Source organism: Acanthochromis polyacanthus, chromosome 23 (assembly GCF_021347895.1).
Source record: "Acanthochromis polyacanthus isolate Apoly-LR-REF ecotype Palm Island chromosome 23, KAUST_Apoly_ChrSc, whole genome shotgun sequence".
Classification (NCBI taxonomy): Eukaryota; Metazoa; Chordata; class Actinopteri; family Pomacentridae; genus Acanthochromis; species Acanthochromis polyacanthus.
In genome coordinates this window covers 23,904,868-23,921,637 of record NC_067135.1, presented here as the reverse complement: position 1 = coordinate 23,921,637, position 16,770 = coordinate 23,904,868, and the positions used below count along the sequence as shown (strand labels likewise).

Below are 16,770 nucleotides of genomic sequence, written 5' to 3'. Positions count from 1 at the left end.
GGATTGTAGATCTTTTACAGACAAAATAACCAGATTATTAACCTAAAGACACCACAGGTTGCTCTTTGTTTACTGTCTGGAAGCTTCCCCACCAGATCCGAGCCTGGTTCCTCCAGCTCTGGGCCGCCGTACCAGGAAGTCCAGCAACAATGGAGCTCAGATCAGTGAGGAACAGAGGAGGTCACTGTTGGGGATGAGATCACATCATTCCTCCCACATGATCATTTATTCTAGAGGGTGACGAGGAAAAATAAATACGAAAGAAAGGCAGGAAAAACAAACAAACTCACTCTCATAATGTGACCAAAATAACAGACATAAAAAAACATTCTGTTTGTCTGCATCAGATAAATATCCTGGATTAGTTCAAGTTCAAGAATTAATTTGTCATAAACACAATTATCCACAGTGTAATGCGCAGTGAAATTTATTCTACGCTAATGCTAATGCTTCAGTAGCGAGACCTGCAAGAGTAAGACTCATTTTGTCAACAAAACACTAAGGCATTAGTCCCTGACATTGTGTTTTCAAGGTAAAAGCTTAAATGCATATCAGTGTTGTCAACACTAATGCTAATGTCAATGCTAATGCTAATGGTGATGCCAACGCTAATGCTAATGCTTCGGTAGCGGGCCCTGAAAAAGTAAGACTCATTTTGTCAACAAAACACTGAGATATTAGTCCATGACATTGTGTTTTCAAGACAAAAACTCAAGCACATATCAGTGTTGTTAATGCTAATGTAAACACTAATTTTAATGCTAGGTTAGCGGGACCTGCTAAAGTAAGACTCATTTTGTCAACAAAACACTGAGGTATTAGTCCATGACATTGTGTTTTCAAGACAAAAACTCAAGTACATATGGATGTTGTTAATGCTAATGTCAACACTAATGGTAATGCAAGGTTTTCGGGACCTGAAAATGTAATACTCATTTTGTCAACAAAACACTTAAGATATTAGCCCATGAAATTGTGTTTTCAAGACAAGAATATTACGTCCAACATTTTTCGCTGCTTTTCTTTCTAGAAAGGGGAAATTTTCTGATCTTTTACGTAAGGGCAAAACGGACAAATTATTTTCTGATTAATGCAACAAAACCGTACAAAAGTGACTGTTAAGATTCGTTAATGTAACAACAGTCAAATCCCGCCTTTCTGAGCTTGTTTAAACAGCTGCAGATTAGCTTTTCTCTGATAAATTTATCTACCGTTTGACTGATTTCTGCTTTTGTCGGTTCAATTCATAAAATGTTTGGAAAATAAAGCAAGAAAATATATTTATTGCTGGGATTAAAAAGAAAAAATTATCAACATCTTGAAGGATTCGATTCAAATTTTAGGAAATTTGCTTGCAATGAGTGCGACGCTAAAGCTAGCAGTCAGCTAGATTAGCATAAAGCTGTAAGAAGGCAAATGAGATTTAATTTGACAGTTATAGAGTTGCTGATATGTGGATTTGCTTTTATAATTGGATGAAAAGATTTCGAGCCAGTTGGTGAAGGAGCAAGTAATTTTATCTCTTAAAATATGAAACTACTTTTTTTTAAGAAACTGGCTTTTTCCAGGCTAAGGCGATTCAGTCGTCAACTGGAATTTATTGTAATTAAAAAATGTTGTTAATTTGCTATTCTTCAAAAATACGATTAGTCACGAATAATTAATTACAAAGCCTCTGATTAATTGGATCATTTTTCTTCAAATCGCATCCCACCGCTAATAGAAATGCAATTTTGCGATAAACGAAACGCCAGTTAACAAAAACCTCCAAATGTTTCCGCTCTGTAGCAAAAAAATACCTGAAAAACGGGCAACCAATGTGATGTGAAATGTGGGAATTGTAAGTAAGAATTTATAAGCTTTGGATATTTACAACCCAAAATAATCAATTAGAGGCATAATCTTTAATCAAAATGATCCTGGAATCCCAGCGCTACTAAGCGGCCCTAAATGCCTGACGTAAAACCTGATGCGGAGGAAGGCAATTTAATTAAAGCTGTACGGTGCAATCAAATTCTCATCTAGACCCTCAGCTCAGGCTCCCAAAGAACACTTGTAGTTGTGCAACTTTTGGCATTTGTGTGGTGTTTTTCTCTCTCGTCTAACTATCTTGTAACGCGAGGACACCAATTAGCGGGGTCAGATAATTTGCGCAGGTAGTAGATGTGGAGATGTTTGGTCGGAGGATCGTTATCGTGAACGTTGTGTGTTTAGCGGTGGGGAATAATTGCTCAGGAAGGAAATATGGAAATAAATAAAAAAAGACATCCCCAGCTGTGCGTCGGCTGCCGAACACACGAGGAAGATAAAGCGAGGCGAGCTGTGTGTGGATTCCTGCAAATTGTCTGGATGAAGAGACGCTCATGTTTCGCATGTGTCATTATCTCCCCTCATTCGTCTGTTTCTTCCCTGATCATCCTCTGTTTTTATCCTTTTCTCTTTCACTCTCTTCTCCTTCTGTTTCCCCCTTTTTCTCAGCCATATGTTTGTCCCTTCCTTTTTCTTTTTCCTCTCCGGGATCAGTGGCATCTCATGCTTTTCCACTCCTGCCTGATTAAGTCAGCACATGTACCCTCTTTACATTATCACTCATGCACGCTCGCTCGTGCACGGCGGTCCCCACAGACCTAATCAGTCCATCTTTTAGTTCCCTCTCTCTCACACCACTCCAGACCTAATGAAAATACATGAGATCTGCTGAAAAAGAAAGGCGAGATGGACAGATGGAAAAGACAGAGAGAGAAAAACAAAATGGAGCTCAGGCAGAGGAGGGAAACAGACGAGCAGCGAGGCAATTAATTCATTAACAAAGCCTCCCTGTACCTGTTTCCACTTCACAGATAGTAATTGTCTCCAATCAGCATTCGTAATATCGTGCAAGTCGGACGGGTTGCAGGAAGACAGAAAGCCACAGTGAGGCTTTTGAAAAAGACCGTCAACCCACTAAAAGCAGCTTTTGTGTTCCATTACTCTGACACTCATTTGTATTGACTGAGTGGTCCGGTGGCTGGGGAGAGGTGGATGATTGAGAATCGTCCTGGAAGTCTGCTGTGGTTTGTTACTGTACATGTATATAAATGTATATATGTGTGGGGTTGAGGGAGATAATGCGTTAAGTGAGTGGAGGAAGATGGGGCTTCATTGAACGTGCTCCGACACCTGATTATGATGATGAAGCCTCCCGACGGGACTCTTTCTGCAGTAGTCTAATGAGAAGCTGTTTCCGTAGTTACCAGGTGTGAGAGCCGCCAGCCCATAATGTCCTGTGGTGAGGAACAAAGGATGGGCAGAAGAGGTGGATTGCAGAGGGAGTGGGGTCGGAAGTGGAGAGGCGAAGGAATGAAAGGGGCGAAGGAGAAAAAACGAGACAAAAAACCTGATATTGGGCGTGAATGATCGATTTATCCGTGTGTGTCTGCATTGATGTTTCTGCCTGAGTGGCTCACTGTGGGTGTTTGCATGTGGTGAGAGGAGACGCCGAATCTTTATAAGAAGCCAGGGGACCCGAACACGCATCAGCTCAAATGGATCAAAGTGGTGAGAACGGCGAAGTGGGGCCAGATGTTCGCATCTGGACGTGGAAGTAGTAATGGAAAGGGGCTTTTATGCGGACGTTAATTGAAGTAGCTTAATAAGCACTTGGGCCTTTTCTCTGGTTGGATAAGAAATAGGCCATCTGTCTTCTCCCTGTCTTCTGTAATGTGGATATTTCCAATTACATGCACATTTATGAGTTCAACATCAGGCTGGTGAACAAAGTTTGCTCAGTAACATGTTAATACTGATGATTTTAATGCAACCACTTTGAACACAACAATAAAAAAGACAAAGAAATCAATCTGCACATCCATCCATCCATTATCTACACACAGTTTAATTCTTTTTAGGGTTGTAGAGGCACTGGAGACTATCCCAGGTGACTTAAGGTGAAGAGGGGGAACACATGGACAGGTAACAGTCCATCACAGGGCTACATATAGAGACAAACTATCACATTCACATCTACGGACACCTTAGTTACCAATTAACCTCGGGATGTTTGTGGACTGTGGGAGGAAGCTAGAGTACCCGGAGAAAACCCACGCATGCACAGGGAGAACATACAAACTCCATGTAGAAAGATCGAATGGACGGCGGGACACGAACCAAGGATCTTCTAGCTGCAAGGTGAAAGTGCTAACCACTGTTCGACTGTGCAGCCCTCAAGCCATTTCCCCTTTCTTTAAAGTCTCAATGCTAAACTGTACTAACTAGCTGCTGGCTCCTGGTCCAAACTATTTTCAGATTTTCATTTACTGTCCTGCCGTTGCCACCCCCTCGTCCCCACCTCACCCCAACTGGTCGAGGAAGATGGCCGCCTTCCCTGAACCTGGTACTGTCTGAGGTCTTCCTCCTCTTTGGGGTTGCTTAGAAATGTCCGTATTTTTGAAAGAAAAGCATTTTTTTCTATAAAGCTCAAATTAAATGAATGATAAATCCAGCGTAGACATTGTTAATTTGGTAAATGACTATTCTAGCTGGAAACAGCTGATTTTTAATAGAATATCTCCATAGGGGTACAGAGGAACATTTCCAGCAACCATCACTCCTGTGTTCTAATGCTACATTGTGTTAGCTAATGCTGTTGAAAGCATGGAAATTGCCTGGGTGACTCCAGACTTTCATACAGTAGTGTTACTAGCTGCACATGAACCATCTGGTACAACAGCTCAGCCACACTTCATGCTTCTAATGTTTAGTTTTTGTTTGTTTTTACTTCTGCATTTAATATTGAGGTCTTATTTGGGCTCCAATATAAAGAGTGTTGTTTCTAACTTGTCTTTCCCATAAGTAAGGATGCAGAACATTAGGAGCCCCTCATTAATGAAGACATTTAATTTATTTACTGAATAATCTAATAAAAAGGCGTCTAACATTATGGTTGGATGACTGAATTATGTTGCCTTTGACTGAGTGTAGTAGAGTCAGTGTTTAATTAAAAAGCTGTTATTCTGCTTTTCTTGATTCTAAAGACTCGTTTAAATCAAAGCTGCATGACGAGCAGCCATGAGAAACTTCACTTTAGTGAGTAAAACCTGTGCTTTTTTTTTTAGTTTTAGTGGCTCACTGTACATTTTTTTTATTTGTACCTTAGATTTTTAGATACATTTATTTATATACACTGTTTTTAATATATTTTTGGCACATTACATTTAGGTTCATTTTAAATCTGGAGTAGAAAAGAAGTGAATATATATATGTATGTTATGAGTTGATTTATTGATTACCTCCTTGTTCCTTAAAAAGTCAGCAAATTGTGAAAACTGCCTGGTAAGAGTCCAAACTCCATTCTCCAGATGTCTTTTTTGTTTAAACAGCAGTCTTACACCGAAGGATGTTAATTTACTTGAGGGGGGGAGGAGGCTGGAGCACGGTGCTTAATTCTCAGCCTTTTAATGCATCTTCATCAGAGCTGCTCCAGCTGCAGTTTACTTCTGGATATGAACCTACTATCAAAGAAGACGACGAAATGGAGAAAACGGTCACATCTGAGAAGCCGATGTTTTGTTTGGAAAATGACTTAATTGATTATCAGCATTGCCGCACATGAGCTCTCAGACAGTTTATAATGTAAATGAACTCTCTGGTAAGGAGTTTTATAAATAAATCATAGTGAAAGTGAGCAGTTTTTTTAATCGCAATCAATAAATTGAGTGCTACTTGAGAACATGCAGTGCATCCTGTTAGCTGTAAAACTCTGTGTGCTTACCAATGTCACAGTTTAATAGGACATTAGAGAGCTCTCCATGTTTCTGTTCTCAGGGGCTGCTGCTTGACGGTTTGGTGAATGAGTGATGCCTAACACCTTGAGAGAAAGTTCTGCATACAGCTTTATTCGCTTAACAATTCAGAGCAGATTTGTGCACTCCCCTGTCGTTATTCTGCAGGAGCACCACCGCTACATCCTGGGCTGAGCACCACCCACGCTGACTGTGGTTGTTTAACCCTCCCGTTACGTTGAGGGTCAAATTGTAGAGTAACAAAATTCAACAACAAAAAGTATTTTTTCTGTACAAAACTTCTTCTGCTCCGCTTAATGACAGCTTAAAGCTGCTGTCCGGAGTTTGAATCGCAGCGTCTCCCAAAACGCTGTTGGTCCCACCGTCCCTCCCTCTGATTTCGCCCCTTTATTTGTGCACGCGCGCAGTACATGACAGAAGTGCCCGGAGTGCTGCAGCATCTCGCCTGTTTTGCTGTTTTCCACTCTTCTACATTTAGTACATTTAGTAAATAATAAAGGAATTACGTTAGAATGCTGTATTGAGTCTAACTTGTCCTAAAACCAAAATAACATGAATCTGCTAGGACGAACGAGTAAAGTTTCAATATGTGATTACACTCGTGTATCCCTCTCGATGACGTTGTTTATCAAACTTAGTGCATTTACGCGTGTATATGTGTTACATTGTTTATTTATTTCTATCTAGAGTTCAGAATTGCATGACTCCTCTGACGAAGAGTATGTCCCAGACGCCCCAACATCTTCCTCCAGAGGTCGGGCATCTAAACGAAGCCGTCAGGCGGGCTATGGAGGCCGTGGTCGGGGAGCGACGCGAGCACCCCGAGCCAAAAAACATCCTGCAGTCTCTTGGCCTGACAAGCCGTGGGATTGGTAACTTTTCTGGAAGTTGCTGAGCCCTGATGCTCTCTCCTCCACAAGCAAAACAAATGTGCGCGCGGTTGCGTAGTGCGTAGCTCGCACACCTCTGCATGGGCTTGCTTGCTGTGCGCGTAACCGTTGATTGACAGCATGACAAAGCTGAAGCTCGAACTTGATTGGTCGGCAGCAACCGGCGCTTTTTGGAATAACATGGGGGTCTATGAGAGGAAGGCGGAGCTCAGGAATAAATTTTCATATCGCGTCATACTAACTTTATATTATAGTATCGAACTAAACTAACACATTTAAGCTTTGTTAAAAAATGATACATAAATTGAAAACAAACGGAAACTCCGGACAGCAGCTTTAATCAATGTATAAAATGAAAATGGCTAATTTCACATATTTGCACCTTGAATAGAAGAAGTGTTCATTTATCAACAATGCTCCACAAAAAGAAGAAAATTACAAATGTGAAATAAAATAAAAGTACAAAAAACTATCGTAAAACTATAGTATTTTACATGTAGGACTTTCCAGTGTACATAAAAAAGTTGCATTTTTTATGAGAAACGAGTGAATTATCCTCATTGAACCATGATCTATCAGAGGTAAAGAACACCACTGCACTAAATATTGATAGAAATTATTAGTAATGGAGTTACTAATGGGAGAGAAACCATATTTATTGAGATTTTTGTGGTTTCTGACATTTTTGGACAATTAAACATAACCCAGGGACATTATTGCTGTTCCTGACAAATTAACCTAACAGGAGGGTTAAATAAAAACAAACAAAACGCAGCTCAGTGTTTCATCTCATGAACATCTCAAACTTATTTTTCAACCCTCCTTTTAGTTCGTTTTATGGTCTACATTTTGTACCGTTTACATTTGTTGACACTATTTCTTGGCATCCACTTAGACACTTTGCGCTTTGTACTTTATACTTTCTTTTTCATTTCTATTTAAAGACTAACAACAGTGTAGATAAGGTAGGAACACCAACAGTGTGTAGCACCCTCTTAAAATCCATTGGTTTCTTCTTACCGTTTTTTTTATTTTTTATTTTTTACTGGATTTTGGAGTGCACATTTGAAGACAGATTTGAAAGTACTCAAAACGCATGAAAATTTACATACAGATCAGGACTGATGAAACATTTCATATTTTAGGGGAATTGCATAGGTGTGAGCCATAATGGCTCAATAGCGCCACCTAGAGTAATGGGGACTGCGGCCAGTATGTGTCACCTACAGCTATGCAGTTTGGTACACAAATGTAACACATCAAGATACACAAAAATTTCTATGGCAACGATGCCCAAAACCCAACAGGAAGTCGGCCATTTTGAATTGTGTGTCATATTTTGGATGATTTTGGACCGATTTCTGCACTTTTTCAAAAGCTATAAATTTGATTGGGGTAACCCGGACTTTGTCAGGATATACACTGGGTGATCAAAAGTTGTCAAAAAGCTTCGCTGTAGTGTGAGGGTGTGGAAATAGTGGCTGACGGAATTTCGGCATGAAACAGGAAGTGCTGAATAACTGACTTGTACATGCTCCAATCTGCCTCAAACTTTACATGTGCCATCAGTCTGGCCCTGATGAGTTCCATAAACCAATATACAATCACAGTGATAGCACCACCTGGTGGTCATGCTTGGATTCACTGACCAGCAAAGACGTGAAGACCTGACCAACGCTGCTTGCAGCTTTAGTTGTGCACGTTTCACGAACCTCTCTTTATTGTACTCTGTAAGAACATTTTCCTCGGGGATGAATAAAGTTGATCCTGTCTTATCTTAACTCCCTGTGTTGTCTTTCTGTTTTCTTGTCCAGATTTGATCCACTGCACCAATGAGATGAACGTCAACATCCCCCAGCTGGCGGACACGCTGTTCGAGCGCACGGCCAACTCCAGCTGGGTGGTGGTCTTCAAAGCCCTCATCACCACCCACCACCTCATGATGTACGGCAACGAGGTAAGAAATCACACACGAACAACCGCAGCGCTGCAGGACGCATCAGTATGAGATATTATTACTCAACTCTGTCTCGCCCACATGCTCATAAACATATACATCTGGATCTTTTATTCATGTCCACACTGTCTGTAGACGAGTGGGAGGACTCGCGTGCATGTGGACGTACTTATTGAACACACGGCGTGGATGATTGAAATAGCTGCAGAAATTAATTAGCTCAGCACGGGCTAGGAGCAAATGAAAAATCAAATAAATTAACATTATTATAAAAACATGGTTGGAAGCCACAAGAAGAAGGAAACACGCTCCGTAGATTTGCATTCAAACATTCAAAGACAATCTAAATTAAAATCCCAGTAGCCCCGCTGTGTTCCAGAGAACTTCTTCTGTTAATTGAGATGAATTCCGATCAGGAAAAATGGTTTATTTGCGACCATGCAGCATCTGAAAGGGATAGTGGAGATTTTGTAGATTGGTTCTTTTGTACTTTTATTAATTTATTACCCACATAGAAGCAGACTGTCCTTCAAATACACCATTGTAGTTTGTACTCATCCTCTACTTCCCAGGCTGTTAATAATTCATCCTCTTTAACACAAAACCGATAGAGCACAGCGTGTTTTTACATGAAACTATACTTTGATATTCAGATGCCCTTTGCTGCTTGCTATAGTGGTATTGTGCTAAATGCATATTTTATGAAAACAGCTGTCCGAGCTTTTTGCTGCTTTGTTGTGATTTGCCATAAACAGGAAATCTACAACTACAATTTGACACATCATTAGGGTCTGAGCACCAAGATTGCGAAGATCCTACTGGAACCCATGGGTTGATTATTAAACTTTCTTTGTCCGATGAAAGAAACACATTGAAAACTTGAAAACGCATGAAAATTTGCACGTCAGGGCTGGCGCAAAATTTGATACTTTAGAACATTTCAAACATTTATTACGACTAGTACATGTCACCTAGACTTGTGAAATTTGGTACACATATGTAACTCGTCAAGACAGACAAAAATGTAATTGACACCCCTGGCCAAAACACAACAGGAAGTCGGCCATTTTGAATCATGTGCCATATTTTGAATGATTTTGGGTAATTTTTGGACATTTTCAAAAGCTATAAACTCAAATGAGGTAACTCCGACTGAGCTGGAATTTGGCCAGGATGTACAGCAGGTGTGAGTGATCAAAATTTGCTAAAATGCTCCGTAAAAATCTGACGGTGTAGAAATGGCGGCTGGTGGAATGTCGATGTTTTGCCATGAAACAGGAAGTAATGTCTAACTAGCCTGTACATGCGCCAATCTGCCTCAAACTTCATGTGTATGATCAGGCACCCATCCCAGTCACATCCATAAGCCAAAATACGTTCTCGGTCACAGCGCCACGTGGTGGACATGCTTGTATTCAATATTACGAAAGTAACTTTGTGCAAAAAATTCAACAAATTGTCAAAACTGAACCCTGTTTAAGGTGGTTGATTAGTTTTGTGGTTAAAAATGTTTCACCACATGAACATCTCTTTGTTAGCAATTAGCTACTTTTAATCCTCTTCTAACCTTAGCAATCGACACGAGTTTTTAAACTTTATCTCTTAGACATGAAGACCGTTGGCGTGCTGCGATAATATTAATAATTATAGTTTAGTCTATTTAGTGCTATGTTTGTTTTTCTACACCATCATCCTCAGCCTTCTAAGTAAAAACACTTTGCTGAATGTGCTTAAGTTGTACAACAACATGGCGGTTGTATACGAGTTTCTTAACTTTTGGTTAGCAGTGGCAGTTAAAGGTTTACAGCTTCACTTGACGTTGCTGCAAAACCTCTGCTGCTGCTGGGTTTGATGTTTCTTGGACGACATCTGCACTTTGAAGTCCACAGAAACAATGAGATGACAGTTTCCTCTGGTATTTGATGGATCATTCTGGAGCGTGTGCAGGCGGTTTAGCGGAGATGCTTTGTTAAATGACAGTAGAGTGTGAAAAGTTTTTTTTTTTTTTTTTTTTTTCTAATGGAGGAGGAAGATATCTGTCCAGAAGAATATTTATATTTTATTTTGTACAAGGCATCAGGGGCTTGGTGGTTAACACTGCTGTAGCTCGAAGATCCCCAGTTTGCATCCCGGCCTTCCTGGGATCTTTCTGCATGGAGTTTGTGTGTTCTCTTTTCCTACAGAAGTTGCTGTTCTCCGTCCCTCCAAGTTTGCATCACCTCTTGTATGATTTTATCAGTGATAGAGAGCTTGGGGTAGTCATACAAGTATTACAGTCTCTTTGAAAGTATAAAAGGTGACTTAGAAATTTAAATGGAATGATACAAAAACATGTTTTTTGAGGAACAACAGGAATTTGAAATGATAAAAACTTTCTATTACAAAGATATTGCAAGAAAATGACATCACCGGGTCTTTTTTTCACCCACTTATGCAGCCTGTGGGCCAAAAGCGGCACTCTAGAGGGTCCAATCCGGTACGTGGGGCGGAAAGTGTAAAAATTACAGAGAAGACATTATCTGCAGATTGCCAATATATAATTTAAAATAATTTCTAGACCATGACAATTTGTTTTGATCATAAAGTAAAAATTTTGATTGCTCATTGTTTGTTTTTTTTTGTCATTTTGTGTCTCATTTTTGCAATATTTTGTCTTTTTTGTCTGACTTTTGTTGTTTGACTCATATTTTTGTCATTTTGTTTCATGGTTTTGTCATTTTTTTGTCTTGTCTGTGTCATTTGTCCATTTTTTTTTGTTTCTTTGTAACTTTTTGGTCTAATTTTTTTGTCTCTGTTTCTCACTTCTGTCATTTTGTCTCATTTTTCTCTTGTTTTTCCTGTCATTTGTCTCATTCTTTATCATTTTGTTTCTCGCTTTTGTCATTTTTGTAATATTTTGTCGTATTTTTGTCTGAGTTTTGTTGTTTCTCATGTTTTTGTCTTTTTGTCTCACTTTTGTCTTGTTTTTGTCTTGTTTCTGTCATTTTAAGTTTCACTTTATTCATTCTTTTTTGTCTCATTTTTTGTGTCTTTTTTCGTCTCGCTTGTGTTGTTTGTCCATTTAGTTGTCACTTTTTTGTACTTTTTTGCACTAAAACAAAGGAAAGCTTTGCATTAGCATGCTCTGGTTTGACTGCTGCGGCCCACTTCAAATCAAATTGGGCTGAATGTGGCCCCTGAACTCAAATGAGTTTGACACCCCTGCACTTATACATCTAAGGGTTAATAAAAGCAACTGCCTCTGCACACATTTGCAAAACTGAGCTGTTCTGATCCCTTCAACTGCAAAATAGTAACTGAGAGATGCAAAATAGTGGCTAATTAAGCTCGTATTTATTGTGCACTCTTGCATGACTGAGCTAACTTACTATATCGTCTTATACACAAACACAAACAATAGTCAGAGCTGACACACCCTGCACCGCATTCTTCTTAATTTCCATTAATTTGGGGAAGCACTGCTTCCACGTTCAGCCGAGATCACTTGTGTCGGCATTATGTAACCCTTCCGTTCCGCGTTTCATTGTTTATTGCATTAATCTAAACTTCCTGTGAGAAGAGGAAGCTCTGGCTGTGAGATCATCGCGTTCTGGCCGCCGACAGAAGCCTCTAAACTCCCTTGACACCCAAACAGCAGCTGCGTTTTAGGTGCAGAGGCTCCAGAATTAGACGTTTATGTTGGTGGTGTGGAGACAAAGTGACACCTTTAATAACGGCACGCTTACATAAACCCGGACCTTACCGCTAGGAGAGACGCCACATCATTAGGCCACTCTGTCTGCGAGGAATGCTGAAGCTATGGAAATTCCTGCAACATTTTGATAAATCATGCTAAGTAGGTCAGTGCAGAGCGGCGGGGAGGCGGCTGTGAGGTATTCCCGAACTGTGTGCTGATTTATCTCCGAGTTGTCACTGTCACATTAAACCTTTTTGAAGTTGATGTCTCACCTAGAGGGACTTAGCAGTGATTGCAGCGCGATGCTAATTCCTAATTTGTGCTCGACTGTGGTGGCAGATAATGGGGGAATCTAATTCTAGGGAGTTATTGTTAATAATAAAGCCTCATATTATTGTGTTTCCATCTTTAATCCATTATAAAGTGGTGTTCGTGGTGTAATGAGCGTTTTCTTTTATGCAGCCGTGGATGTAAAATGTGTTGCTCTTGTTGTACAAATTAAAGCCACACGGAGCCATACGAGGCGTTAAAGTAATGACAATTCAAGTGCGATGACCGTTTAAAATGCAGCGTTTTATTGGCAGAGTGCTGCTGTTTGGCGGTTATTAAATGCAGAAGCTAACTAGGTAGCGTGTGCAGTAATTGAAAGAGTTTGTGTGTGAGCAGAGTGTGAGGCTGCGGTGGAGTGTGTGCTCATCAGGCGGCATTCATCAGGCCTGTCAGGACGGCCGTGCTGACGGAGGCTCAGCGGCCAGGTGTCCCTGCTCCCTCATGGCCGTCCCATCCATTAGTCAGAGCCGGACAAGTCTGGCCGTAAAATTAGAAACCACAGACCCACAGAATTGGGGTCAATAGAGTCTGAGATCAACACCGCTGACCACAGACATCTGACCAGTGCAGTGAAGAAGGGGCGTTTTTTTAAAACTTATTTATTTTTTGACAGGAACTGTAGTGACTTTTGACGCGAATGGAAATCGCTGCATGTCACGGAATCTAATTTTAAGGCAGAATATTTGATAAAGTCATGATGGATGTGAGCATCAGAGAGCCGACGTGTGTCACTTTACATATCGGATGTCGGCACGTCAGCGCCTCACTCCTCTGATACGGTGAAATTTTTTTTCATGGCTCCCCTGCTTTAAAGAAGCACTCAGACGTAGATTACTTGATTTTTCTGGGAGTTTAATGGCAATATTTAAGTCTCTGCTCTTTTAAATGTAGACTTTGATGACTTCATCAATCCTCAGAGGGAAGTGAAATATAATTTCAGCAGCATGGATATTTAATAAAGTGGTAAACAATAAGACAACAGAATATTAGGATATAAAGAGAAGGTAAAATAAAATAAAACGGAAATAAATTAAATTATATTAAAACAAATTTAACTAAAATGGAAATAAATTAATACTATTTAATTTTAATAAAATTTAATAACTAAAAATAAATAAAAAATCTGTGACAGTATTTTTTTAAGAGTGATACAGAAATGTTCAAAGAAGGTGCAGATAAGTTTAAAGATGTAATGAACTTAGACCTAGACTTAAGTGCCCCTTTAAATTAAAATTAAGTTGTTACAGCAGTGTTACTATTCATTAAAGAAGTAAACAATAAGAAAAGACAGATTATTAGGGTATAAAACGAAGGTAGAATAAAATATAATTCAGTTCAATAAAAAAAGTGAAAAAAGATCTAAAAAATATATAATGTAAAAAACTGAATATACAACAGTGGCAGTATTTTTTTTATTTTTTAAAAAGAGTGACACAGAAATGTATAATATCTATCCCCAGAGGGAAATTAAATTGTTACAGCAGTGTGGATATTCAGCAAAGGGGTAAATAAGACAACACAGAATATTAGGGTGTAAAATAAAAATAAATTAAATAAGATAAACTAAAGTGAAATATTTTAAAATAGATAAAATATGATATAGTAAAAAAGTAACTGAATATGCAAGTGTGACAATATAACAAAAATAACTTAAACATTTTTTTAGCAAAAGAATAAACATGGAGATGACTTTTAAAGCATTTTTAATTTTTGTTGACCACTTTAGAACAGGTCCGGATATATATTTAGTTTTTTAATTTTTATTTTATTGTAATTATAAAGCACTTTAATTTTCTGTCTGTGATAAGGAACAGCGTGACATCGATAAATGATGGCATTTTTGTGCCCTTTTAGTCGTGCACCGACAGTGAAAATGGCCAAATATGTGAGATTATATGATGCGCATATTTATCCTTGTGTCTGGATTAAAACAGATCGCCTTTCCTCGCTGCACACTTCCAGCTGCTCGGTCAACAACTGAATGTAAATCAGCCGACAGTAATATCTGAACATGTATTTAAATTTGTGCTGCGTTCGTCGTGGGTCGGTCTGTCAGCAAAATGCAGCCGCCGTCCCTGCTAATACATTCAGCTTTCAAATCAGACGTAGGAATTTGCCTTTCAGAGCAAATAGCAGATGAATTGAGTTTTAATATCTCGTTTTGCCTCAGCTGCTGTATTTGTTAAAGCTTTGGGATGGTGATTAGAGGAACGGTGTGTGTGGCGGGTATTGATGCTCATTCCATTCTTCACCTCTGATTTTTTCCTCCTTGCCAAGAAGCAATCCCGGCCCGCTCCCCCGACGACACCGTGAATCTCGCGAGCGATCAAGACCCGGTCGATATCTTTGATTTCACTTGTGTGTGGCTGCAGGATTTGTCACTCGGAGCTTCAGCTTGCGGCCGTTTGGATTTTAAAGTTTGACTTTAACTACAGGCAGGGGCGCGATCAGTCCTGGCTCCTCGTCTGGCCATTGTCTCGGTTGTTATCATTTGTCAGCGTGTGCCTCTGCTTCCAAGCCTTTGTATCTCAGGCCAATATGTACCAAAAACAACCCAGCAGGAAACCCAAACAATGGCTGAGGGAGCTGTTTTCCATGCCTGCTCTCTCAGCCACAGCATTCCTCTCACTTCCCTCTGGGGAGGCTGCCGTCTCCGTCTCCAGGGAGCGTTTGATGCTTTGACCACCCACGACCCCAACAGGGCTGCAGAGAGACGAGGAGATGGGGGATAAGGAGGAATTCCAAGAGCAGGGAGAAGAGTGAAGAAAGCTCCTCCTCCAGTGGGTGTTTTACTCATAATCCACCTGAGCTGCTCTTGTTTCCCAGCATTCCTTGCAGCTAAACAGTGTATCCCCATGTTTGGTGGCATTGCTTTGGTTAACTTACTAAACCAGATGTGTCAGACATACAGCCCGCGGGCCAAAAGCGGCCCACCAGAGGGTCCAATCTGGTGTTCATGGAGGTCTAGATGTTCATAGGTCTAGATGTTCATAGAGGTCTAGCTGTTGGTGTTCATAGAGGTCTAGATCAGGGGTCGGCAACTCGCGGCTCCGGAGCCGCATGCGGCTCTTTCAGCCCTCTGTTGTGGCTCCCTGTAACTTTGGAAAATAAATTGTTCTGCCTTTCAGGCGCGTTTCAATGCATTTTAATATGGAGTTTTATTGTGAAATTACCACTCTTATTTTGACGTGTCACTCCACCGGATGTGCTGCGGTTTTCCCCTGGGACATGAGAGCGCAAAGTTGATGCAGAGAGACAACATGGAGCTTCCGATTCCCACACGTTTCATGCCTTAAAGCTCCACTCCAAGAAAGACACGTCTTGTCTTTGAGTCAAAAGTACTCGTGAGTACTGAGGTAAACTACGGATAATTGTCTTGCTGAGTATCTACTCTTTGATAGGGTAATACACGTTACTGGCAAGAGCACGGCTCGATGTCACGTCCAGCATTCAGGCAGCAGGTCAGAGAGTCAGATGAGTGTGGTCTTGGAAAATAGGGCAGCGACTTACCGGAGAAAAGTTATTAGCTTAAGATAACTAGATTTTACAAGTTAAATAGACATTCGCAAAATATTGATTTCCAGCTAACATTATGTAACATATGAGGTCCAGGAGCAAAAATGACATAAACCAAGTAAGATAAATATTAGTGGAAGGACACAATTAAAAAAATTAATTATCTAATTAGAGGCTTTGTAATTAATTAATCACGACTGATTAACAAAGGTCTTGAGGTAAAAAACGATATATGCAGTGTTGTCTTCATTTTAAATGCCAAAAGGATCTTGCGGCTCCCGGTGTTTTCTTTTGTGGGAAACGGGTTGAAATGGCTCTTTGAGTGTTAAAGGTTGCCGACCCCTGGTCTAGATGTTCATAGAGGTCTAGATGTTGATCTTCATAGACGTCTAGATGTGACATTTTACCAATATTATCATAAGCTAAACTCATGGAACTATATAATATCACAGAAAGTTCACTGAATGGACCTAAAAAGTATCAGTATCTTGCAAAAAAATTCTAAGAAAGATTATTCGTACAGATCCACACAGTAGCTATTATTTGCTGCATTTTATCAAACAGAAGCAGATTTCGCCTGCCCAGGTTGAAAGGAATTGTCCAATATATTTACCACCTTCA

At 40.0% G+C, this 16,770-nt stretch overlaps 1 protein-coding gene across 7 annotated transcripts in view; it reads left to right on the top strand.

The window, feature by feature from the left end:
- si:ch211-200p22.4 (phosphatidylinositol-binding clathrin assembly protein) overlaps positions 1-16,770 on the top strand; it is a 119,210-nt gene that overhangs the window by 26,701 nt on the left and 75,739 nt on the right. For all 7 annotated transcript variants that reach the window (XM_051944151.1, XM_051944149.1, XM_051944153.1 and 4 more), the window contains exon 2: positions 8,485-8,627. In XM_051944151.1, the coding sequence (XP_051800111.1) occupies positions 8,485-8,627 (143 nt within the window). The remainder of the gene's footprint in view (positions 1-8,484; positions 8,628-16,770) is intronic.